This window comes from Anguilla rostrata, chromosome 3, assembly GCF_018555375.3.
Source record: "Anguilla rostrata isolate EN2019 chromosome 3, ASM1855537v3, whole genome shotgun sequence".
NCBI classification, from domain to species: Eukaryota; Metazoa; Chordata; class Actinopteri; order Anguilliformes; family Anguillidae; genus Anguilla; species Anguilla rostrata.
The window spans coordinates 50,735,375-50,759,917 of NC_057935.1; the positions used below are offsets into that span (position 1 = coordinate 50,735,375).

The 24,543-nt window shown below is 42.9% G+C and overlaps 1 protein-coding gene across 7 annotated transcripts in view; it reads right to left on the reverse strand.

The window, feature by feature from the left end:
• Positions 1–3,145: 3,145 nt before the first annotated feature.
• Positions 3,146–24,543, reverse strand: part of arap3 (ArfGAP with RhoGAP domain, ankyrin repeat and PH domain 3) — a 42,793-nt gene continuing 21,395 nt past the window's right edge. For 5 of the 7 annotated variants that reach the window (XM_064328115.1, XM_064328113.1, XM_064328112.1 and 2 more), the window contains 31 exons: positions 24,152–24,231; positions 23,342–23,415; positions 22,566–22,793; positions 21,344–21,413; positions 20,811–20,931; positions 20,355–20,539; positions 19,957–20,063; positions 19,419–19,618; positions 19,016–19,101; positions 18,417–18,599; positions 17,678–17,822; positions 16,204–16,329; positions 15,738–15,891; positions 15,455–15,557; positions 15,017–15,215; positions 14,312–14,375; positions 13,765–13,928; positions 12,925–13,137; positions 12,489–12,594; positions 12,223–12,370; positions 11,328–11,396; positions 11,026–11,100; positions 10,513–10,630; positions 9,869–9,997; positions 9,381–9,517; positions 8,968–9,050; positions 8,761–8,796; positions 8,222–8,285; positions 7,138–7,275; positions 6,627–6,665; positions 3,146–5,417 (listed from right to left, as the gene is read on the reverse strand). In XM_064328115.1, coding sequence (XP_064184185.1) covers positions 4,986–5,417; positions 6,627–6,665; positions 7,138–7,275; positions 8,222–8,285; positions 8,761–8,796; positions 8,968–9,050; positions 9,381–9,517; positions 9,869–9,997; positions 10,513–10,630; positions 11,026–11,100; positions 11,328–11,396; positions 12,223–12,370; positions 12,489–12,594; positions 12,925–13,137; positions 13,765–13,928; positions 14,312–14,375; positions 15,017–15,215; positions 15,455–15,557; positions 15,738–15,891; positions 16,204–16,329; positions 17,678–17,822; positions 18,417–18,599; positions 19,016–19,101; positions 19,419–19,618; positions 19,957–20,063; positions 20,355–20,539; positions 20,811–20,931; positions 21,344–21,413; positions 22,566–22,793; positions 23,342–23,415; positions 24,152–24,231 — 4,076 coding nt within the window. In that variant the 3' untranslated portion in view covers positions 3,146–4,985. The remainder of the gene's footprint in view (positions 5,418–6,626; positions 6,666–7,137; positions 7,276–8,221; positions 8,286–8,760; positions 8,797–8,967; positions 9,051–9,380; positions 9,518–9,868; positions 9,998–10,512; positions 10,631–11,025; positions 11,101–11,327; positions 11,397–12,222; positions 12,371–12,488; positions 12,595–12,924; positions 13,138–13,764; positions 13,929–14,311; positions 14,376–15,016; positions 15,216–15,454; positions 15,558–15,737; positions 15,892–16,203; positions 16,330–17,677; positions 17,823–18,416; positions 18,600–19,015; positions 19,102–19,418; positions 19,619–19,956; positions 20,064–20,354; positions 20,540–20,810; positions 20,932–21,343; positions 21,414–22,565; positions 22,794–23,341; positions 23,416–24,151; positions 24,232–24,543) is intronic. The other 2 variants (XM_064328118.1, XM_064328117.1) reach the window with 2 other exon arrangements.

Consider the following 24,543-nt stretch of genomic DNA (forward strand, 5'->3'; position numbering starts at 1 on the left):
ACTCCCCGGTTCATCAACCGGGGAGTAAATTTGGAAACTTACAAATTGAACAAACCTGATGAGTATATTATACAGAAATTGCCAACTAACAGCAAAATTGCAAAACACTTGTTCCTCATAAGGTTACTTGCACTGTTGCATCCAAAACTGAATCCTGTGCTCAGTGAACTGTACCCAATCGGTTTTCACAACCACAAGGTCAAAGATCAGGATCAGCAAAGCTGATTTGCTTCTCCTGTAAAACAAGTGATGTCAACTATTGCTTTTTTTTACTCTTCTATTCCACAAGTGAAGCTTGCAGATATCAGAGAAAATTCTCCTCAGAGAAAATTCTCCTCATGTTCCCAAGTACTCGAACAGAACTGGGTAAATCTGCCTTTTCCTTTCATGCCCCGCATGTCTGGAATGAGTTACAAGGCGTACTTAATCTGAAATTCTTACCCTCTCTTGACATGTTAAAAATATGTGAAAATCAGTTTTTACTGAACAATGTTATTGCTTTTAACAACAAGTGCCTTTTAGCTCCTGGTCCTTGTATGTTCTGTTCTGTTTTGTTTTTGGTATGTTTTTTATATGAAACTTTTATTTTTCTGCTGCCATCTTGACAAGGACTCCCTGGCAGAAGAGATATTGTATCTCAGTGGGACCTTTCTGGTTAAATAAAGGATAAATAAAAATAAATAAAAATATCAGAGAAGGACATTTTATTTACAGGTTATCTTTCATACAGATTATCATTTAGCCTAACTCATATTACTGGCCATTTTAACTCAAATTCTTAGTAAATTTGATGATCTTGGAACTTGCCCACCTCTTCATTAAGGGTCAAATTCCATTTCAAAGTATTCCACGACTTCGGTATTAAATACAGTTTCTTGCATTTCTACAGATGGGCATGTATAGACATAATGCTGCCTTAAGGTGGTTCCCAGCAATTTTATATGAATACTTGCAGTATTTTGTCAATGCATAAATGCAATTAGAAATATATAAAATATAAATGTAATCCATTAATTCCACCACTGTAACTGTACACAATTAGGTGCATAATATTCAAGGCAATATAAAGTTAATGATTACGTCTTATCAGGATATATTAATAAAGCAAAGGATGGGTTCATCAACAACTGGTGTTGGCTGAGAGCACACTATCAGACATTCCACGTATTTTCAAATGCCATATAGTTGGCTTTTGAACAGTAGACGGAGCAGAGGGTGGATGAGGCTGGGAGAAGAGAAGGGGATGCATGCTGTGGTTTGTTTGATTATTGTTATTAAGTAATCAAAAGGCCAAAAAGGCCACTTAAAGGGGAATTCCATCGCAAAACAACATTTAGCTCATTTAACAGATTAATCATAGCTGATGAATTCTCTGCGTGGCCAGCCAAAGCAATCTCAGAGATATATACAGAGATATTGGCAGTAAAAGGTGCAACATTTGGTAGAGGCATACGTCATAATGACGTACGCCTCCACCTTTCCTCATTTTTAAGAAATACAATGGGTGAGTATAATTGGAATTTGGGGGCACTGACCAAACTGAAGTCAAAGAGAAATTTTGGGTAGCTGCTGTTCCAACTGTAATCAGTACGAGCTAACTAGCATAGTGGACTTGCTCTTCTGTACTCTCTGTGGCCCTTTTCTGTTGATGATCCACTGTCTTTGGAGGTGTGGAACACACACGGTAACGATATTTTTATACAATCTATGGTATATATATAGGAGCACATTAGCAGGGTAGGCCAGAGACCGCACGGAAATCGCCAATCACCGAAAAAAATCAAACTTCTTTTGGGCTGCTTTTCTTGTCCGTTAATCAGAATTGCCGCCGGAATTTAGTCTAGGCTACTAGGCGGATCCTGTCAGTTCATTTTATTTGACATACTTTCTACACTTCTCAAAACTAGGCTGTAGTGTATTCAATGAAACGAGGCTGCAATTTGGTATACCATTTAATGCTAAGCAATATAGGGTTTAGTCTTGCGGGAACATAGTTTCTCTTTTATTTAGGCAAACTCACGAGCGAGATTTGGGCTACAACGTTGCGCGCTATAATTTGATTACGAATTTAACTGAAAAGTATTCGAACTACATTGGCCTAATAAAAACGGGGACAACATTCCTTGCCCTGGATAGACAGTCAAAAAGACGAACACTCACGGAAAAACTATAATGGGTGTCAACCCTACATTCACCTGTGTGCACGAGCTAGCTGCCAATAATACTGCTGTTGCTATTAATACTTTCCAATGCTCAGCTACTGGTGTCACGCCTCGTCTGGTCCTGCATTCGGGGATTCCTCAACGCGTTGCAATTCGTATTACTGTCGCCACCTGCTGGCTAGGAGTGCGTAAGTACAAATAACTGAGAATGCATATCTTTTATTTTCTCTAATCTGAGCTGGATTGACTGGATGCCCTGATTTCAAGTGTGAGGCAAGACATGACTAAAATGAGTCAAATGATTAAATCATAAATGGCCCATGTCAGATGTTAAACCCTCATGTCACTCACCTCTACATGCTCTACATTATCATTTTCACAAACTGAACTATTCACACACAAAGCACAAGGTTCTCAGGCTTGATTGCAGTTCTGTTGGAAGTTTTGAAGTTTTGAAGCAGCTTCTACACCTGCTTTGTCAGACACAGTCCTCCGATTGTGACCGCATGTCTGCAGGTAGATAGCCGAGTGAAACAATGCATCAGCTGTCAGAATGTTAAATGATGTGCATCAGAATTGGTGGAGGACATTGTAGCGGTAGGTTGGGTAGTCCAAACTGGGCAAGTGCAGGGTAGGTTGGGCCTTGCAGTCAAGACATGACAGATTCAAGGCTGAGATCTGTGAACAGTCGACTGTAAACAGGAATTGGCAGCAGGGGGACACGCCTGGCTTTAACCTGCCAGGGCTCCCTGTGTTACTGGTCTCCTCAAAAGGTATGCCAGACACTGACATGCTACCAGCTGTTGTGAAGAGATACACTTCTCTTACTGATTCAGGAAATGATGACAGGCTTGTGGGAGAATGCACTTCTGCAGCAGTATTCCTTTTATCGATGCGAGTGGTAGAGCAGTGACTCAGGCACTATTTGTGCTTCGAAATCCCTAGACCTCTGTTTATCCTGTGAGATGGTAGGATACTGTACAGCAGGGCTATTTTACTTTAATTTTCCACTTGTATAATGAACTGTACACCAACAAAGCATTTTTATACAACTTTCCAGTTAACATTTCAGTACGTATTTTCCTAACATTTTGGGAAATAAGGAAAGGACTTTTTTATATAAAACATTTAATACTAAAACAACTGCTGAATTTGCGATGCACTTTCTCAAATAAACAGAAAAAAGTTAAAATGGCAGCCACAGTAAAGAGCTATACAATATTTACATTTGTTAGGAGTGGTACATGTAATGAAGCACCATACAGAGAAAAAACATATAAACATACAGTAGCCACAAATAAACAAGTTAATAAGAAGACACATCCTTTAAAAAAAATCCAATAGTTTACCTAGGAATGATGGGAGTGTTGCATTGAGACCTTCTCAATGACATGATTATAAACCTAACATATTTATGATTCTATGGGGTACAACCTTACACTCATCTTTCAGCTCTTCGGCAGTCGACACATTAAGCAGCACTCTGATGCGCTATCATTGTATTAAACTTGGTGACTGAATTTGTTTACTGCATAAAATAGGATTGAGGACATCTGTGGATTTTATACTTATTTCCATATCCGGTATGGTATTACAACTAAGCTAACATGAAAAGTATAGGCAAGTGGTCTGTGTTGTGTTGTGTACAAAAAGTTCTTAATTCTACATTTTAATTTAGAAAACTTGGACAATTAATTAATTTTCAAGCTATTCAGCAAGAAGAAATATCAATATTGTGACGCATATTAAAAACTCATGTTTGTAATGTAATAAAAAAAAGGAATGTAATCGTTCAAAAACATTGGCTAAGGCTCTGGTTTCTTGCTGCCATCTACTGTTGTAAAAGAGTAAAACAGTCTCTTCCAGCTGTTGGTGAAGATGTAGCTCATCTGTAGAGACCATTTATATTTAAAACTTAAAATAAAACTTGAAGTACTGAATATGTTGAACATGCATCATGATTTTCCTGGCAGCAATAACAAGACTGCACTTAGTTTGTTATTTTTTGGGATTCCAGTCTTTCCGTTCTGAAACCGATTGGGGACAAACATTGCCAGTCATAGTGATTTAAAAAAAAGCATTTAACAGTACACATGCTTTAAACAGCCCAAAAACTGTATCTGTATGGTCTCAGTGTCTAACTGTCCTTCACAGTGTATTCCTCTGTTCTTCCTTTAAAATTCACTGAGTATTCTAACAATAAATAAATAAATACATTGGCCTTTCCATATGTTACAATATGAGCCAGACAAAATGTGCCAGTGTCTTGTGTTCAATACTGCATAACGTGTAACCTACAGCAACAGCTCTGCTGCCCCACACCCAAGGTGAGAGATGAGTGAATACCCATAATACTACTAAAATAATATTGTATAGTAAGAGAAAAAACAAGGAGTAATCCCCAAGTTGGAAACGGCCTGGATAAAGGCAGCGATCCAACAAACCCCTGCCAACATCAGTGCAATCAGAATACATTTCAGAACTGTTTAACTATTAAAATAATGCTTTATGAACAAAACTGGCAGAACAAGGGTGTGTCAAGGGTGAATCTGAAATCTTGAATTTAATTCACTCCATATAAACTATTGACCTCTTCCAAGCCCATCATTTTGTGACCACAATGAAATGTACTGTCAGACCACACACTGATTCCCTGTCAAACATAGCTTGAGTTGAAGCCTTGTCCCTGCAGATTAGTTTAGGGTGTGGTTACTTCACTGGCAATCATATAAATTGTCTTTTTTAGGAATATGACTGTACAGGTTGGCCTTGTACGAGAGCTGAAGCTTGGTCATCGTGCTGGTTGTTGCTGGGAAGTGCGCATCAGAGGCTGTTGTCTTTGGCCGGCTGGCCCTCGCTCTCAGTCTTCTTGGTGAAGATTGTGGAGAGCTCCTGCAGCAGCAGGTCCTGGGACGGGCTGGCCAGGCCCAGCTGCTTCCTCCTGGGGAGGTTCTGCAGGGGGTCGCGGGGCTCCTCCAGGTACAGGGTGTCCAGCGAGGCGGCGGGGGGCAGCGCCCCGTCCCGGCCGAGCAGGCGCACGGGGTTGGGCCCGATCATGCGGTCCAGGGAGCCCGTCTTGCACTGGCCGAGGCTGACTGGCCGCTCCGCCACCTCCCGGGTCTCCGGGCTGCCGGCCGACAGGAAGCTGGTCTCCAGCGACTTGGGCGCCTGCAGGCTGAAGTCGCCCACCTCCTCGTACAGGGGCTCCGGGCTCACGGGCCGTGCCTCGAACAAGTCCTGCTGCACCTTCATGGGCTGTAGGGGACAACAGGACGGGGGGTTGGTTACTTAACCAACAAACTCGCTCAGCTCACATCCTGGCCGTCTGATTGGAACCGAGTGATCTGTCTGTACTGTGAATGCATGGGCCTGGTACTGGAGCTTCTGTGGAGTAACAATGACAGTGAAAAATAACTGCCAAACAGAATCTTACCAGAAAACTGCACTAGGACACTGTGGATATCAACATGACTGAATTGGAAGGTTTTTCTTGTTTTGGTAGATACTTTCTGATACAAGTATATACCAGAGAAGTCGTCTTCCATTAGACAGAAATGCAACAATGTTACCTGCAGGCACTCTGACTTTAAAACGGGACCTCAAGGAATTTGCCCCCTGATGATTTTAAAAACAACAACGACTTCCTAAAACGAGGTGAGGCCATTGTTTCAGGACCACAGTGACAACCTCGGGATAATTATGCGACACACAGTAGGACAAAAGCTAAATGTGTGGAGACAATGTGCCTGTAAAGTGCTTGGGGCTGGGACAACACAAACTGCCTCAGCCCCCTTTCCTGTAAACTTCGAACAGCCATTGCTAAACATCCAGAGTTTCCTCAACAGCTTTGTATCATGGGGCCCAAGTATTTAGGGGAAGTTACGAGTTAAGAATTTGTCTGTAAAACATTATAAACACAATCAACAAATCAGAAACCACTATGATTGGCACAATGCATGATGCATGTTGGAAAAGACAGTGAGAGAGAAAGAGAGAGGAGATTCAACTGAAATATACCGAACCCACACCCCGCATCTTTAGTGGAATAAATCAACAGAGTTAGAATGCATGCTTTGTTAGAGAATTTCATATTCGAAAAAGTAAGCAGTAAATAAAATGCATGGCGTTCCGCAGACAGGACTCAAATGGTACATGCGCAACCAGCTTTTACAGGCTAGACAATTAACCCTTTGAAGAGTAGGTTTTTTGGAATGTCTTGTCAGTGTTCTAGAACACTACTGATTTCAGTTACCAGTAGTGATTGTTACAGCAGCAATAGAATGTTCAGTTAAGAACACTGTAATCATATATTTGTGATCTTACACCTTAAAGGGTTAAAAAAAATTAATGCAAATTGAACCGCATGCAAATGACAAGCTGAGGTCATTGGGAAAGGACTGCTTGGGAAATGGAGGGCGACGGGGTCTTGCAGGTGGAATGGCACTGGGGGTACTGTATACTTACAAAGTACATGGAGAGTGTCCTCCTAGCATGAAGCTTTCGCTGTGAAAAAAGAAGAATATACGGGCACTACATGAGCTATGGAAGCGAGGGCTGGAGGATGAGGGCGGGGCGGGGAGACCCAAGAGCGGGGCCGGGAGACCCAAGAGCGGGGCCTGATGCTGATTTTTGATTGGGCAGAAAATAATTTGTATGCTTTGTACATGCAGACATCATTCGGCCTTAGAAGGGTAGGGGCCTACTACTGGTGTTCAGCCCGTTCATACCATGCCACCGAGACGATTAGCCTGTAGACCTAGCACCGAGGACACCAACCAAAAGAAGAACCTTGATTCTCATTGGGACTCTGGGAGTGATGTCACCTTCTGTAGCGGGCGCAGAAGCTCAGGGCCGATTAAACATACGATAAGCACACAATCCACGCCCCTGCCAGAACGCTGACCGACCGGTTCCCTAATTTAGGAACGAGCGCTTGGGAGGGAGCGGTTGGACCCGGGTTCTGACGGGATCTCACCAGGGTTTGGTTGGCAGAGAGCATGGTGGAGTTGCTCTCGTCCCCGCGTATGGGCACCAGGGGCATGGTTCCAAACTTCTGCTTGGCGATGTCGGAGGACGAGTGGCGACGTAGCACGGGAGGCCTCAGATCGTCGTGCTGGGTGAGGGAGGGAGCACACGAACAGTCAGCACGCAGTCACATTCCAACAGCTACCCTCTATGGAAGAGTTACCATCTGAGGGGCCGCTTTTCAAATGAAACACCAGCCAGAGGACAAGGTTTGGTCAATGTCATGATTCAAATGAGTTACATTACTAAAATGCTAGCATTCCTATATTGAATGCTAAATGAAAACTAGGGAATAATCAGGTAGGAGCATATTTTCATGGCTGACATGCCATGCCATCACCTTTTCCTTACAGGTATATAAACAAACCCATAATTACTCATCCATATTTCAGCAAATGGTACAAGTACAAAATCAAATGCTCATCTAATTGGATTCTTATCAGATTCTAATCTAATCAGATTCTTCATGAAGCGCACAGAAACCTGATCTTATTTTATCATTTAGGCTGCATCCTCAAGATTAAGTCAAACTGCATGCCTGCCTACAATGCAGTTCCTTTATGTCCACCTCTCATCATTTCTGAATAGGAAATTCTGCAGAAACCCACACAGTAGCTCTGATATGAAGTGATGGTAAAGAAGCACTGAGGGAGAATTACATCCAGGCAGGCACAGAGTCCTGATTTAGATGAGCTGGTGATGAAAATGAGCAGGATGAATGAATGATGGACGTTACTCTGAGGGCAATACCATCAGTTACTTCCCCCTGATCCCTGCCCACAGAACACAAGCTGTAAAACAGTCATCAAAAACGTGTTTCACATGCCTGCAGGATAATTGATTATTTTGGACTGGAAAATGAACTGAACTACACCCAGTAACAGCTCTGATACCCAATAAGGTAAAGGGGGGATCCAGGCAGACACAGACGCAAAGATGTAGATTTGGAGGTTAATGGTGGAGGAGCCGGGTGCTGCCGGCATTGTGTGAAGCCCTGTGAGCGTGTGCACATGCGCAGGCTTGTAGGAACCCACCTGGGCCTTTAGGAAATTAGTCATCCAGTCCCACAGCTCTGACTCACTGGCACAGCACAGGTACCTGCGAACGCAGTGCATCCACATTTATATTTAACGAATATGGGGAGAACATGCAATCAGGACAGAATTTGAAATGGGACCTCCTAGCTGACAACACACTGCACCACCATGCCGGCCCTACATGTGGCATGCTGTCAATAAATCTGGCATCAATCAAAATAATTCCCCTTGATTACAGAAATGTGGCAGCTGACAATACAGTGGACAGAACTCTGGCCACAAATGACTCCTTATAAGTGTACAATGTACAGATATCTAAGTAATCATTACAAATGCACATTACAGGAGATGTGTCCAAAACAATCATTAGTCATAAAATGTACAATTATTCAAAGTCCTGATGTGTTCCTTATGGTACCCACAATGCACCACCTGCAGGGCTGCAAATGAGAAATGTACACTGCATAAATCTGTGCATTCGTAGTACAAATACACAGCTCTGCAATTATTTAGAGAATGTATGAATGAATACTTACAGCTGCTCTTTGTCCAGAAGCACAGTGAACCCCCACCTACAAAAAGACATAAAAACATTAACTTCCCTTTCAACATTCACAGTAGAATGAACAGTCTTAACAGATTTGACTGCCTCATTGGTAAGCTGAGAGCATTCTCACAGGAACCCGACTGACTGACAAGCACACAAATATGCAGAAATCTTTCAGATATCATTGGAAACTCACTTTGTTGGAGCTTTAAGCTTCTTCCGAATCCCAATGTAGACCTTTAGGGTTTTCAATGGCCATTCTTTCTCTGGCTTGTTAGTCTTCAATGACAGAGAAACACAAGGGAAAAAATAGCTCATTATTATGGCATTAGCTCTGTGCCATTTCACTGGAGCTCAATCTGAAACATTTGAACTCAAACTCTGTACTTTCGGCTACTTCTCTGTCTATTTCTTCACACCCTCTGCAATGTACATATTAGGAATTTATCTGTGAAAAGACATGATGTGATGTTCATAGAGAAACACAAAACATGGAATACATCCCTTCCAGCCGTAGCTTAATCCAAATGTCTCCATATAATCAAGTGAGAAGCATCTGCATAGTCCTCTTGTGCTGCCATTGGCCAAGATTCTGAGTGGCAGCTGTACCTTCCTATCCTTGAGCAGCAGTAGCTTGTGGTCCCGGATCTGGAATGTGTGCTCCTGGAATTTGTTCCCCTGAAGAAGTTTTGGGTGTTCCTCTCGACACTTCAGAACCCCATTCTTCACAATCTCACTCTTGTAGCCTACACCCCCCCAGAGACAAACGCTTAATTACTAGGATCGTAGCACGAGGCAGATAAAACTCCAAACAAATTACAATTAAACTTGCAGTGCATACACTGCTCACTGTAATCTAAACACCACACAGTATCAACGCCTTTGGCATCAACATAACCTTAGTTAAATGTGTGGTAATATTTCATATTATTTATAATATTTTTTGCAGTGACTGTCAGTAACAGCTGATACTGATGTCTCAGTGACCAAAAGAAATTACAGAAGAACCACAATAATACACCATAACAGAGTATAATTATGGTGATAGCATGCTCCACCTTGACTTGAACCTTAGGTTGTAAGAGGACTGTGTTCACCTGTAAAGATGTTGATGGCTTCTCCTCTAGGTGCCTTCTTCACCACAAGGAACGCAGAGCTGGGGTTGGCCATCTTACACCACTGCAGAGCCTGCTCCAGAACCTTCTCTTTGGGGTGCAATGGCCTCTCTGCAATGGGTGACATAACATCTCATACTTATTTGTCAGGTGGCTTGGAGACACAAACTCACTCTGGATATATAATTCCATATCCTAAACAAATGTATAAAAATGAGAACAGTCAGTCGTAACGCAATGAATGAACAATTATTTATGTTGTGCGACAATCGTACATTAATCAGCTTTACAAAAAGCCTCAATATCGAGTTTATGATGTTACAATATCTTCTGACATAATATGTGTATGAGTATTCAGTATATGCATATAAACACTGTCTATATTACATTAACATGTATATCCAGTTTCAGAAGAGAATATTATTTCTCCAAACCCTGTTCATCACTGAAGCTTTCAAATACATTAAAGGGAGAAGTTGGGGAAATTCGAAGTTACTCAGACTAATCTCACACACTACTCTCAGTTCTTCATTTCAGTTCTGAGTTGACTATACGACACGATTAGCTGAATCAGTGTGACATTTTTTTCTCTCTAAGCAATGTAAGCATGCTCCCAGCACTCTCACCGAGTTCTCCATCTTCTATGGCCTCAAATGTCAGCCAGATGTCCTTCTCTCCGGCTGGCACATTTCTCATGTACAAGACTTGATTGGTCAGCTCCTCTGCACACATTGATGGTGACACCTATAGGACAACAGATGACACTAAACGACTAAACGGGTGCTGTGTATTACTACTCTTGTGTAGGAGCACCACCTGGTGGCTGGAATGAGTAACTGTAACCCAAATTAAATGAGATTTATTTCAGGAAATGGCTTTACCCTATGAAACCAATATTAAAATGCCTCACCTTCAATTTTATAGTACACTTAACTAATAAATCCATACAGCACTACTATTTTTCTTCTCTGGTGAGCAATATCTTAAGTTCTTGAAATGCCAAATAAAAATACCAAAAAACATTAAACAACCAAAAATACAAGCATCTTTAAATGTGACCTTTATACCCTCAGTGTTGAATAACAAATTGAGTGAGTGAAGTGCTTTTATGTAAATAAAAATATGTATAAGTGATTTACCTTCAGGGTGATGCAGCAGTCCGGAATCTTATTCTCCAAGTAGACTTCAATGATCAGGTCACCTGCTTGAGACAGCTGAATAAAATGGGGAAAAAGAAGAATCCATCCACAGAATGTGTAAAATTTGCAATCTTTGCAGGTCTTTTTCCAAATCTCTAATTTACTGATTTATTTTATTCAATCAATTATATCCTACAATTTGTTTGCTAACCTTGCGTTACTTTATAAATAAAGATGTTACTACATAAATGCACTAATAGGTCCCTTAAGAACTATTGTGCTCAGGGGAAGGCCTGCTTTACCTGTGTGTCTTTCCAGGTGGTGATGAGACTGATCTCCAGCTCAATCTGGGTCTGCTGTTCCTCATCAATCTGTGGACATGCGCATGCACACACACACACAAACATGCACGCACATGCAAATGCGCACACACACACACACACACACACAAGAACACACAAACATGCACGCACGCACACACAAATATACAGCCATTATTACAATATCACGAGCAAGCACATGCATCTTCACATGAAAAGACTCACTGTAGTATGGACACTTATGGTGGTAATTTTGCGTGGGGGAAGCAGATTCCTACTTGAGTGGTGCTGATGAATGTGCATGACCGTCTGGAAAATGTCAGCACAATGTGGATCTAGAGTGAGCCTGGGCTTGACGTTCGCCCAAAAGCGTTAGTGGAGTATAAAATCCATCTGGGCAAATCAGCCTATTGATCACACTAACAGCCAGCATTCCTACACCAAATCAGCAGGTACACTTTACTGTTGACATACAACATGCAGTACAGTGATCTAGTAGGAAACCCTGAATGGTGTTTTGAAAGAAACCAGACATTACTTACTAACTGAGTGAACTGAAGTTACTGAACCATTAAAAAGGTAAATAAAACCACACATAATGTATAAACAGCACTTTTGTTTTGTCTCATATACAACATCCATCCCAGTAATCTTACAGGGATAACGGGAATTGTGTTTCATAGAAATCAGACTTAATTTAACAATCGAATGAACTGAAATATTAAAAATGTAAAAAAAAACTAAACTACATAATAGTAAAAACCAACCTTTTGTTTCGTCTCACAATTGAGGAATGTGGAAAATTCACAAGATAACTGATTATATCTATGACAGACAGACCTGACTGAAATGTGTCCTTCGCGAACAGTCCACTCACATCAAAGACGTAGAGGTAGTTGTCAATGAGGTCCTCGACGATCTTGACCTCATGCTCGCCTTTGCCATCTGTCTGGAAGAGGCTGGGTGCGAACAACAGGGAGAGGTTCTTGGTGCACATCTGGTTGAGGTCGGCGCACTTCTGAACCCTGGGTCAGGGAGAGATAGCCATCGGCGTTTAGAAAACAGTCAGAACAGTGACCGTAAATAAAAAGCATTGCTGCACAGCAGTCATAAAAATCAAAGATGTGGTCTCAGGCCACTAACCGGTAGAGGTGACCAATCAGAGCAGCTAGTGTCGTCCTGTTGACTCTAGGCAGACTGCGGATCAGCTCCTTATACCTGTCCAGGCGGTGCACCTTGCTGGATATTTCTACAGAGACAGTCCAATTCGAGGCTAAATTTCTTCATAAACATTTTTGCAACAATCAGATATTACAACCAGCACAACAGCCAGTACTAATAATATGTTTATCTGGCATGGGATCAGGGGAGTGGTACAATAATTCTGACAGGTATGAGGAAGCAATAGACTGTAGAAAATTTTAGAGGCAGGAAAATCGCAAGCATTGTTGGGCTAAATGGCCAGTTCTCGTCATTATGTTATGTTACACAGTAACTTTAGAGTGAAAGTGAATGTGTCCTCCACAGTCATGCCATTAGAGTTTCCCTGTTTGGGGTAAAGGGGTGTCAGGATGCTTACTGGCAGCCTCCTGCCATGAGGGGTGCAGGTCAGACATGAATACGGGGTCGTCTATCTCCCGGAAGAACCTCTTCAGCACGTCGGTCACGTCCTCAATAAAGTTGTCCCCAATACGCAGCTTGACGTTTCGGGCGTCCTTGCGGAACTCCTCCATCAGGAGCTTGATCCTGGACTTGGCCCCATTTTTCCTGTATATTCCCTCATGCCCCAGACCTGGGGAGCAAAACCAGTACTGCCGTTACTGTTGGAACAGTTTCTATGATTTTACATTTATAGTTACAATTATCATTCACGGTGGAAAGCCCTCATTGAGACGGGTACCTTCTGTGGCCAGGTTATGCAGTATTATGGCACCTAAGAATACTACCACTAGTAGCTACTAGCACAACACTAGTGTTAAACTGTCATGGGTTGGACAATTTTCCACAATTCCGGTACGACTTCAGAAGAGGTCAGAAAACAAAATCGTAGTAATCAAAAGAATGCTTTTTATACAGAACAAGACAGAAGAAAAACATGAAAAACTATCTGAGAAACTTACTGGACGTTGCCTCACAAAACGTAAAAAAAGAGTAACCATTCTTTGATGTTGGATATGTTTTATAACAGAAAACACTGTCAAACTCCCTTTAAGGGTCTTCAACCAAGTCATAATATGATACATCCTGTCTAACCCTCTGTGACCTGTATTTCAAGAGTGAACACCAAATCTATTGCCTGTACGTGCAGAAGACCATTTGAACTAATGAAGTTATTGGGAGTACTCCTCATTTCCTTTCAGTGAAGATTTTTCTGAAGGAGAGGACCAACATATTAAGCGATCATTAACTGGATACTCACCATACTGGGTAATGAATGCAATGCAGCTGTCCACAATGATGGGTATGTCACTCCTGCTGAGCTGCTGGTCCTTGAGGGCGTTCCCCTTCCCTCCTGCTGCCGTCTGGATGTCCGTGTACCACAAGGAGAAATCTGTCCGCCCCACCCCCTGCAGGTACAGCGTCCTGCAGAACAAAGGGCGTCAAATACACCGGATGTTAGGTTATCGTTGTTCAGAGTGGTGATTTGAAAGTTGTATGTAACTCTCATTCCAAAAATTCCGATGTTTCAGATCTCTCAACACCAAAATCTGCACAAGGGACTGGACAGGACTGGACATTTTAAAACAAGCGTGTCCAATCTTATCCGAAAAGGGCCAGTGTGGGTGTTGGTTTTTGATCAAATTCTTATTCTACTTATCAACGTCATGTCTGAAGACCATAATTAGTTGAATTAGGTGTTGTAGTGCTGGGCTAAAATAAAAACCTGCACCCACAGTGGCCCTTTTCGGATCAGATTTGACACCCCTGTTTTAAACCCTTAGTTCCAGAGGAGACTAAATACTTACCGTCCTTTTTCCACCAGCACCAGGATGTCCTTCTTTTCATGGCTTTCATTCTCAGAAGTGATACCTGTGAGATAAATATAGGACAGAGCTACCATGGGTGACACAGGCAAAACACATCCACAGGGTGGCGCTATGGGGATTGCGATGGGTGCCATAACCAACATTGAAACATTTAAGAGCCATGTTTAGGCTACGGGCCAGACCGAAGCCACTATAAAGCTTGTGGAATATGAAGAGCATTACTACATAATGATGATAATGTGGAGTTGCATCAGGATATTTTGATGGGCTCTTTAATGTCCAGAAATAGCTGCGGCTGCACAAAAAGTCAGCAAAGGACCTTACAACTACAGTGATGGCCAGTTGTCATCAACGTCAGGTGACAGCCCTCAAAACACTACAGTTATGTGAAATGCAGGTGGTAATCACTGAATCCAGTACAGTAATGTAATGTACAGCTTTAAATGTAACTCACTGTATTCAGTACAGTAGTATAATGTGGAACTTTAGGAGGGACTCATTGTATCCAATACAGTAATGCAATGCAGTGCTTTAGGTGGGACTCACTGTGTCCACTACAGTAAGGTAATGCAAAGCTTTAGGTAGGACTCACTGTATTCACTATAGTAAGGTAATGCAAAGCTTTAGGTAGGACTCACTGTATTCACTATAGTAAGGTAATGCAAAGCTTTAGGTGGGACTCACTGAGCTCCTGTAGCCGCTTGAGATTGATGATGTCCTCAGCGGCCCCATCGTTTTGAGGACAGATGAAGAGGTTGGACTTCTGCAGGACGAAGAACCCCTCCTTCCACTGCTGAGGGTCCAGCATGGCCTTGTAGCGCAGGACACCCACTCGCTCAAACTCCCGCGCTAGCAGGCAGTGGCAGCTCAGGGGCGTGGCAGCCTGCGGAGGGGTGGCACAGGGTCCACAAACACATCAGCTCTAACCCATTAAGGTATAAGATCACAAATCTGTGATCAGAATGTTCTCAACTGACCATTTCAATTCTGATTTAACAATCACTACTGGTAAAGGAAAACAATGGAGTTCTAGAACACTAACTTTGAATTTTGGAAAAATATTCTAAAAACCAGCTCTTCTAAAATGTTAATCAATCATAAAGAGTGAAAGTGCTGTTTCACCTTTCCAATCGCTTTCGCCCAGCTGTGGAGGGCATCCGGGGTCTCCAGACCAAACTGGTACATCTTCTCGTTGGACAAGTACAGCTCAAAGGTGTAGCGGAACCTGAAATGAGTTGGAGAAATGCTAAGACCAGAGGCTGCTGTGCACTTGAGAGCAGTTGGTTCACGCTTGCAGATTGAACATACAGAATTTCTGTTGTTCAAGAACAAAAAGATGAACAGCAACTCCACTGATCGATCCCTTCAGAGGTCCGCACCCCAACACCCCCACCCCCACCCCCACCTGTCGATGAATCCAGTGTTGTTGCATGAATCCGGTCGGCTGACTCCCAGGCAGATGATATCTTTAATGTCGATCTTCGTGCTGGGATCATGGCACCGTTCGGACTCGTAGAACAGGATGGACTTCTCCACCGAGCACCAGTATTTCTGGAAATCTGAAAATACACGGTTATGTCAATTAATGCAGTTCAACCATATTAAAATTCACAACCAGAATATAAAAGACTAACAACTAAACATAACAGAGACTTCATCATTATCAATAAACACATAGGTCTAAGGCACATAATTGAGGTACATGAATAATGAATAGTAATTTCTCATAATATTTAGGCATGCTCATAGAGTACATTGTCTACTTTTATGTACTCATTATTAAGCAATCTTTTTCCCCCAACAAAACCAAGGAAGGACACGTAATCTGGAAAAAAGGCGCCAAATTGGCATGCTGATGAATAGTCGCTTACCTTCTCTGGTTTTCCGAGATAATGTCCCCCTGTTCATGCATCCTGACTTGTAGAGATACCCAGAATGCAGCACAGGCTGGGTGATTTCATCATAAACACTCTGTGACCAGTCCAGAGAGCTTAGATCTGTAGACAGCATTTAAGGTGTTAAGGAGGGCAATAAGACAAAACAAAAAAGAAGCAACGCTCCTTCCTCTATTTGTTCTAATTCCTCAAAATCGCACCAAAAGGAACTGATATGTATTTGAAGTCAGTGCAGAAAAAAGCATTTTTCTGGAAACAGAATGATTCATCTGCTATATCAACACTAGATGCAGCTACGGTATTCTAGATGTAATGTCTAGGGGCAGAATCAGCAGGTTTGTCATTCTGCAGTTTTGGTCATTCCCAGGTGAATTGTATCATGTTTCCATGTCTGTAAAGCAGTGGGTCCTACTAAGTACTTCGAGAACGTGTACAGCTGACACCTTTGCATAGACGTAAAAAAGGCCACCATACCATTTCAATGTATCTGAAGTGGGAGTACTGGAGAGATACACAAATGAGCTCAGGTGTTTTGAATAGCCTAGCTCATACATAACACCTTTCCAGTGTATTTTACAACTCCTGACGTGTCATGAATATGATCTTCCGGATACTCCCTCAGCCCTTAAAAAAACACCACTGGTTACAACCATATCCTCTTTCTGACATAAAAAAAAGCTTCAAATATTTACACACACACACAGTAAGACACTACTGGCATCCGACAGCCTCTGTCCCTCCGTCTCCTGTTTCTGAGAAATTCTGTGCCCTCACAAAGACTCATTCAGCGGAACTTTCCGGGCTGCCATTCGGCCTGCTTAAGTATGGCCGCACAAAACCTCCGAGTGCCCCACAGCCACAATATGGCGCCTTTTTCTCCACCGTGACAAAAGGCTCAAAGAGGCAAAGGAGCTTCTTCAGTCCCTATGGGCTTATCTTATCCTCATTAATCACGACTGCCGGGCACAGTGCAAGTCACTGGCAAAGCTAGTTAGGTTTCTTTTCATGCACTCTGGTCATGTAGTGTGGTTAGAGCGGCTTTAGCACAACAATCAGGGGTCCTGGAATAATTTGTGTGCTCAAACAAATTGGGGGGCTGAAATCCACTTTACAGGGACCTGCCGGATAGCTCCTCTTTGGGTCAAAAAATAAACATGAAAGTTTTTGGTAAATGTACCATGTACAGACTATCTACTTCCAATCCAATCAAACCCCACTTCTGGGTTTCAGTTCATTAAATTTATCAAATTACCCTGGGGAGCCGTAGGACATATTTTTCAAGCTCCATTACATTAAAATGTAAAATAATCTGAGTGGACTGCCATTAAAGCCCAACAAACAAGGACATTCTAACGACAAATGCGGGGCATTATTTGAATTGGAGCGTGCTGTGATGCTTTGAAAGCATTCCTGCCACCGGGCGGGGTGATGCACTGCGGTTCCCCCTTACCTGAGGTAGCTTCCGGGCCGAGCGAGTCGGAGGACAGATGCTTGTCGTGTCCGTTAGTGTCTGAGAGGTGGGCATCCTCGGCCTCTGCAAAGATGTGCGTGACGGTCTTCAGCAGGTTATGCTCGCTCACGGCAGTGCACAGAGCCTGGGGGGGGGGAGACACTCGCTAAAACACCCGGACCTGCAGGGCACACCAGCTTCATTTCCCACAGAGCTCCGTCCCTCCCTGACTGTACAAGCTGTTCTTTTCTGTTTTCGAGAGGAAAGTTCTTAATATCTGGACCGGATGACAAATGTTGTATAACCAACAACACACTGAACAACCACAACCAAAGGCGTGGTGTCAGATATCCACGTTGATGCAAATAGAGATCAGTCAGATGGCTCTACTTCTCCCAGGTGGAGAGGTGACTGATTCTACAGTAGAAATAAAAACGCATTGCTCCTTTCCTTAAATATAAACTGAACAGACCATATTACCCTGCAGTTACTCTTGGAGAGCTTTCTTCATGCTGATATTGTGGAATTCAGAATAGAAACCAGTAACCAAGTAAACAGGAGCAGGGCACTAGCATGTCTCTGGAAATTTTCATTTCTGAAGAGCCAGAACCTCATTACCATCTCCCAGCCAACAGTTCCTTTGTTTAACTAGTTATTATGTTATCTACGCTGAACAGGAAAATATGGTATTGTACATATACTGTATGATGTGGAGCACGGGTTGCCATGTTTGGAGCACCTTGAGGAGCTCCTCCTGTGTGTTGAAGGCGGGGTGGGGGCGCCGGTAGCGGCCCTCGCGGTATTTCAGGATGACAAACTCCCGCCGCTGCTCCGGCGTGGCGTCGCAGTCCAGCTCTTCGGCCGGAGACAGGCGCGCCGCCCAAAACTCATTGGCCCTGTCGTTGCCCAGCATGATGAAGAGCTGTTGCAAAAAAAAAAAAAACACACATTAGAACATTAGAGACCTCCACCAAAAATTCAACACAGTGAGCCAAACTGTAGCTTTTGGTTACTTCTGCATTAAAATCACTTACAGAATAAAAGGAGCAATCTGAGACTGAGCCGTTTCAGTTGCATAAAATAAAACAAATGCTCCTGATTCAATCAAATTCCAAAGTGCCTTGTCCTTAAATCACAGTTCTGACTTTAAGCAAGTGTGAAAATTTTTATTTCAGACATTTTATGATTATGATTCTGGCAATCATTAAATGAATGAAAATTGCTGTTTAAGAAATGTATAAAAAAGCAGCATTTCTGTGAATTGCTTTCTTAAAGTGTGCTGTGGTAAGAATGAATCAGGCTCCTTCTCATGCCCCACCCCCTGTCTCCCAACCTCACCTGCACAATCTCATTGCTCCACACACTGGTGTCCAGTTTCAGGCTCTGAACTTTGGACACCATTGTTCCCAGGCCTCTGTGCTGACCTGCAGACAAAATGAACAAAGAGAGGGACAGCAGTGCTGACATTTTATCTGCTCCCACTGAAATCCAGACCCCTCCCACAGAGATTACACTCTCTTGTAGTAATCTTAACAAGGTTCACATGACCAAAGAAGTGCTTATGTCATCACTGGGTTTAGCACTCCAGCTACAGTATACTGGTGTAGAGAATGCTATTTTGAATATTCTGTTTCTCTTCAAACACAGGCTGTCAACACAGGCACATTTAACCCACGCTATCCCTTCATTTACAGCACTAAAGAACCCTGCAGGCCTGCCCTTTACCCTCAGACTGCCTCACCTGCGCAGTTCTTGCAGATGACCACGCAGAGGTTGATGGAGGCCCAGTCGGGATTGATGGCCTTGCAGTCGGCGCAGATCTTGTTGGACCGGTTGGACCAGATCTTCTCAGCCACCTCGTAATCGGAGAGCGTCTCGGCGATGGCCTCCTGCAGGGCCTCCATCCAGTCCTTCTTCTCCCGCTCCGACTCGGCTGTGAAGCTGTGGGAGGGGCACGGTTCGTTACATGGCCGATGTCTGAGGTCACGCGTTCCTACGGCTACCACAGGGCCCTTTGTGCTCCATCCCCCCCACGCGCTGCCCTCCCACTGCACAGCCTGAGCACAGCTACATTCAGCCAGGGGAGGGCTGCCCATTCCGCCGTCCGCAAGGCAGCCGACTGCCACCAATGTCATCAAACAGCCCGGGAGCCATTTATACAGGGAACGTGATCGGAATGACATTGAGACTTGAAAATGGCTACACAGCCAACGAGACTGGTTGAGAAAAAAAAGCTTTTTTGCTGCCAGTGGTGCAGTGGATTTCTGGGGCAACTTTACCTGAATGTTTTGTAGGGAGTTATCAGGTCGAAGCTTTTGCTCTTGCCGTCTCTGATGGTAGAGCCTCTGACCTCTATCAAAGTGATCCCGATTCCATTCTTAAAACACTGGAATAGAAGCAAAATGGAAAATGAACACAATATAATACAAAAACGAAGCATGTAACAGAAAACAAAGTCAATACATATGCAACCATTCTTTTCTAACCACTTATACTCAACTGTATCTCTGCACAGTTCCAAGAACTGAGGAAAAGCAATATAACGGGTTTCAATTAAGAGTGAGTATGTATTTTGGACTGGCTTTGACTACTCTACTGTTGGGGGGGCTTTATGGGCACTGGGCCTTAGTTCAGGAAGAAGAGAGTGATTGTTTTCCCTCCAGGACCATGAGATCACCTGCTCGCTTTTGTACAGCCACACTTGGTCAGTGTAGATGGCAGCGTGGATCTTGGACTTGGTCCCTTTGAGCTCCAGAAAGCCGCTCTTTTGGCAGTGGTTGCCAGGGCCAAACCTTGGCCTTCCGAACACCAGCTGCTCCTTGACTCTCTCCTGCAGTGTGCCACACCATTTGTTCCTCAGGGCTGCAGTAGGAAAGGAAAACTTGTGTTTTTTTTGCTCTTCTTCCTTCAGCCAGGAAAAAATCCCACACGCCCTGCTTGGATTCACCATGGCTTTTGCCAAACAGGAATAAGACGGATAATTCACGTTTGACGGTAACTGGGCCAGCGTTAGCCGTCCGCATGTTTTGCGGCTGAAGCCACACACTCGGTTAAATGTTCGCAGGGTCTGAGCTCTGAGGTCAGGTCTGCTGCGTGCTTTTGCGCACCCGCTCTCGAAATAACGCGTGTTTACCTTCGTTATCTGCGCGGAAGAGGAACGTCCTGTGGCTCGTCACAACCTCAAATTTATTGTCTTTGGCAGTGCGGGCCATCTGTATCGCAGCCAAAGGAATTACGCCTTTTGGATAAACTTCCTGGAGGAGAAACCATTTCAGGAGGGGCAAATAAGGCTTGGTAAACAACAAACACAGCAAACTATGCAATGCTCTATAAAAGGGAACTTCTTGAAACTACAGCCTTGCAACTTGCATAGTAATAGTATCTTAACATCAAAACACAATAATAAATTCTGACACTGCAAAAAAAAAAAGGAGAAGATGCGTGTCTTCCATGACACAAGAATTTATGACTACTTCTGCATCCACATATGCAACGACAGTGACAGAGCAGATTGCCAACTGCTTCAAAGCAGAGTTCTCTGCTAATTTTCAAATGTAGTTTGAAAATGAATGAAGTGGAGAAGTAATGACCCGACATGCTCAAATGCACAATGCTCATCCTGAAATGGACAACTCCGGTCTTAAAATGACCAATGCTTATCAGTACCTTCTCATTGCTGAAATACATCAGATTTTTGCCATCAAACTTCACGTATCGCTTCTGGAACACATAGTTTCTGGAACAATATAAATGTGCTAGTTAGTGCTGTTAATCAACAGTTTTAACACCTGTATACCATTTTTTAGCACAATGTCCCATATTCCACTTCATTAGATGAAACAAAATCAACATGTTAATGTAATACAATGTAGTTAAAATTCACCCCGTTACAAAACTACATAATGAAATTCCAATGTAAAGGCATTGATTTCTCAAACAAGAAATGTTTTACATTTGTTGTAAAAGCATTAAAATTTTTGGATTTTTCTTGTATAAGACACAAAATGGTTCAGAATGTGAAAGAAGTGGAGAAAATAATAAATTCTACATATTATTTACAAAGACATCTCATCAACTACCAGGGTAGTGCAAAATGCAGAATTTTAAGAGTTTGAATTTGAATTGAACAAGCCACACCCCACAGGATGTCAAATTGGAATATGAATTGGAATGACAGGAAGAGTAATTTAATTCACTGCAATTCAAAGAAATCATTCATTTCCAGAAATGATTCCCAACTGTAGTACATACTAGATTAACTAGAATAGTGATGTGTCACTTCAGGCATTGCTTATTTACACATTGCATTAATATGGCATAGTGTGTAATTTGTCACCAGAATGAACAAAAAAGAAGTGGTCCCATTAACTAAGGAGCTATACTATATAACAGAATATGGTGGATTTGATAGAACAATATCAGCCTTGAATGCATTTTTTAAATCATTTTTATTAAACCTAGTTGATGAGTTCAGTTTGTATAGAAGTTGCCATTGTGTGTATATATTAATGGATTTACTACTAGTTAGGGTGTCAAATGTATCCATAGCATTCACTGTAAACTACACCTAAATCACACGAATTTCATTGAATTTTCATTCTACTTCCTTTTATTAAAATTCAAATCGCAGTTCCGCATCCTGTTTGCTGATAAAATTCAAATTCAAAATTTAGCGTTGTGCACAACCGTCATCTACTCTATTCTAAGGTCATTTCCATTCAGGCCGAGAAACACAGAACAACATGACAACATGACAGCATATAAACATCAGAGAAGAGAGGAGGCACAGACACACCGGTTTGGGAAGACAGACACGAAGCACAGACAGTTCCGCAGAGGGGAAGAGACGCAACAGGAGGAGGGCCGCAGCAGCCCCGGCGGCTCGTACCCTTGAGGCGAGAGCTTGTCCAGCCAGCCGCTGATGATGGGGGCGGCTCGCTCGGACTGGGAGGTGTAGCTGGCGTAGGGGGAGATGGTCTGGTCCTCGTCCAGCTCCCCCGGGTACAGCCTGGGGGGCATGGATAGGCACCGCCCAGCGTTCCCCACTGTGCAGTAGCTCTGGGACCCGCTGTGTATGGGCAGAGAGGGACGTAGAGTTCTGGACGGGGGCGACGGCCTGGGAACAGAAACCCCGTCACCCACATAACCGCCACAACTGCCTACTGTGAGAACAGCTGTGTAATCACAATGCACCACTGGGCCGTGCCACCATGCTGGTCTCTCTCAGCATATTCCATGTTTACCTAGTTTGCTACTTCTAGGATACGCATTTAAAATAGCTTAACATGCAAGCCATTACAAATGAGATCCACTCCTTGGAGGCAGTTCAAACAAGGACTTTTGTGCAGATATCCCAATGGTCAGAAATAAAAATGAAACATAACTACCGTTACCTACATCTGAAGACTTGAGTCTGTAGATACAGACATGCAAGACGGCATCACAGAGGATGAAAGCAGGGAATCAGCAGGGTAATCTGAGAGCATTTGGAAATGGCAGAGTGCCGTCCTGAAAGAGTGCAGTCAACACCAACACAAAGATCTTTTTGTTCACGCCCACGTAGGCCTGCCTGAGTTTAATCAAGAGACTGTGGCAGTGCCAGCTGCCCTGTGCCCTGGTGCCCAGTAAATCACATCGCCAGGACCCAGGATGCAGTTCTCTTACCCAGAATCCTCTCCTTTTGTGCTTTCATCTTTTTTCAGAGCCCCAGTCCCTGCTTCACTTCTGGTCCTTGCAACCTTTGAGTAACCAGCAGGAAACAAAACTGTGTTAAAACAGAGAAACTGTGAATAAGACTTCAGTAACTGCACAGACCTCCGGATCAACATTTTCATCCTTAGAGACATTTTAAGCACATAAATACTGCAAAAACCGAAAACATTTTGTATTTTTTACACAGTAGTAAACAATACATTTAATACAATGTATGTTCATATGAGGTTGTAACAATCTGTCATCCCCCATAGATTTATGGTCCTACGATCAATATCCTCCACCAAATACAAAATCAAACTAAAAATGTATAGGAGCTGGTAGGTTTTCAGACCCCATAACACAATTTGACTTGTTTTACTTTATATTAAATGACATTTATTTGGCAGACGTTTTTATCCAAAGCGACATACGGTAAGTTTTATTAGATAGAGTGAAATACAGCTTATTTGGAGTGACAACGTTCTCAATGTCAGTATCTAATGAGGGATTTATCTTTTCCAATCCAAAGTTCAGGTGAAGAGAAAATCCAACAAAATGATTTCCAATGAGATCTAACAAAAAGTTAGAGATACTTATCTGGTAGATAGGAGTAAACTATTAATCAGGTGGGACTTACACAACAGACTGGTTCTTGCAGAAATCGTGTTAATAACCAGGAAGTTAACCATTGATGAGAAGCCATTCTCAGGTCTGCACATGCCCTGCTCCTTCAGCAAGCAAGCCACCTGTATATTTATTCTTTTCCCAGGTGGTGCTCACCTTGGTGTCTTCAAGCTGCTTGTTGTTCTGAAACACCGTTTCACAGTAAGGGCTGATCTCGTCTGGGTCTCCCCGGCAGCCTGTTTTGGAAGAACAAAGTCACTTGGCTTGCATAACAAACGTGTCTTCATTACAGACTGACTACAGCCACACTGAATACGTGCAGGATCAAGGACAAAAAGAGCCAGAGCACTGCACAGATCGATATCAGTGTAGCTTCTTTATCCTTTTCAACGAGGATGTGGGCTCATCTCATTCACAGAAATGAACATGATTACAAGAAAATTATTTTTTTAATTCACACCAATACAAATTTTAGTTACGTGCACATTCAAACTGTAACATGCACAAGTAAACTATTGATATGAGGGCATGACCAAACTTTTTTATTT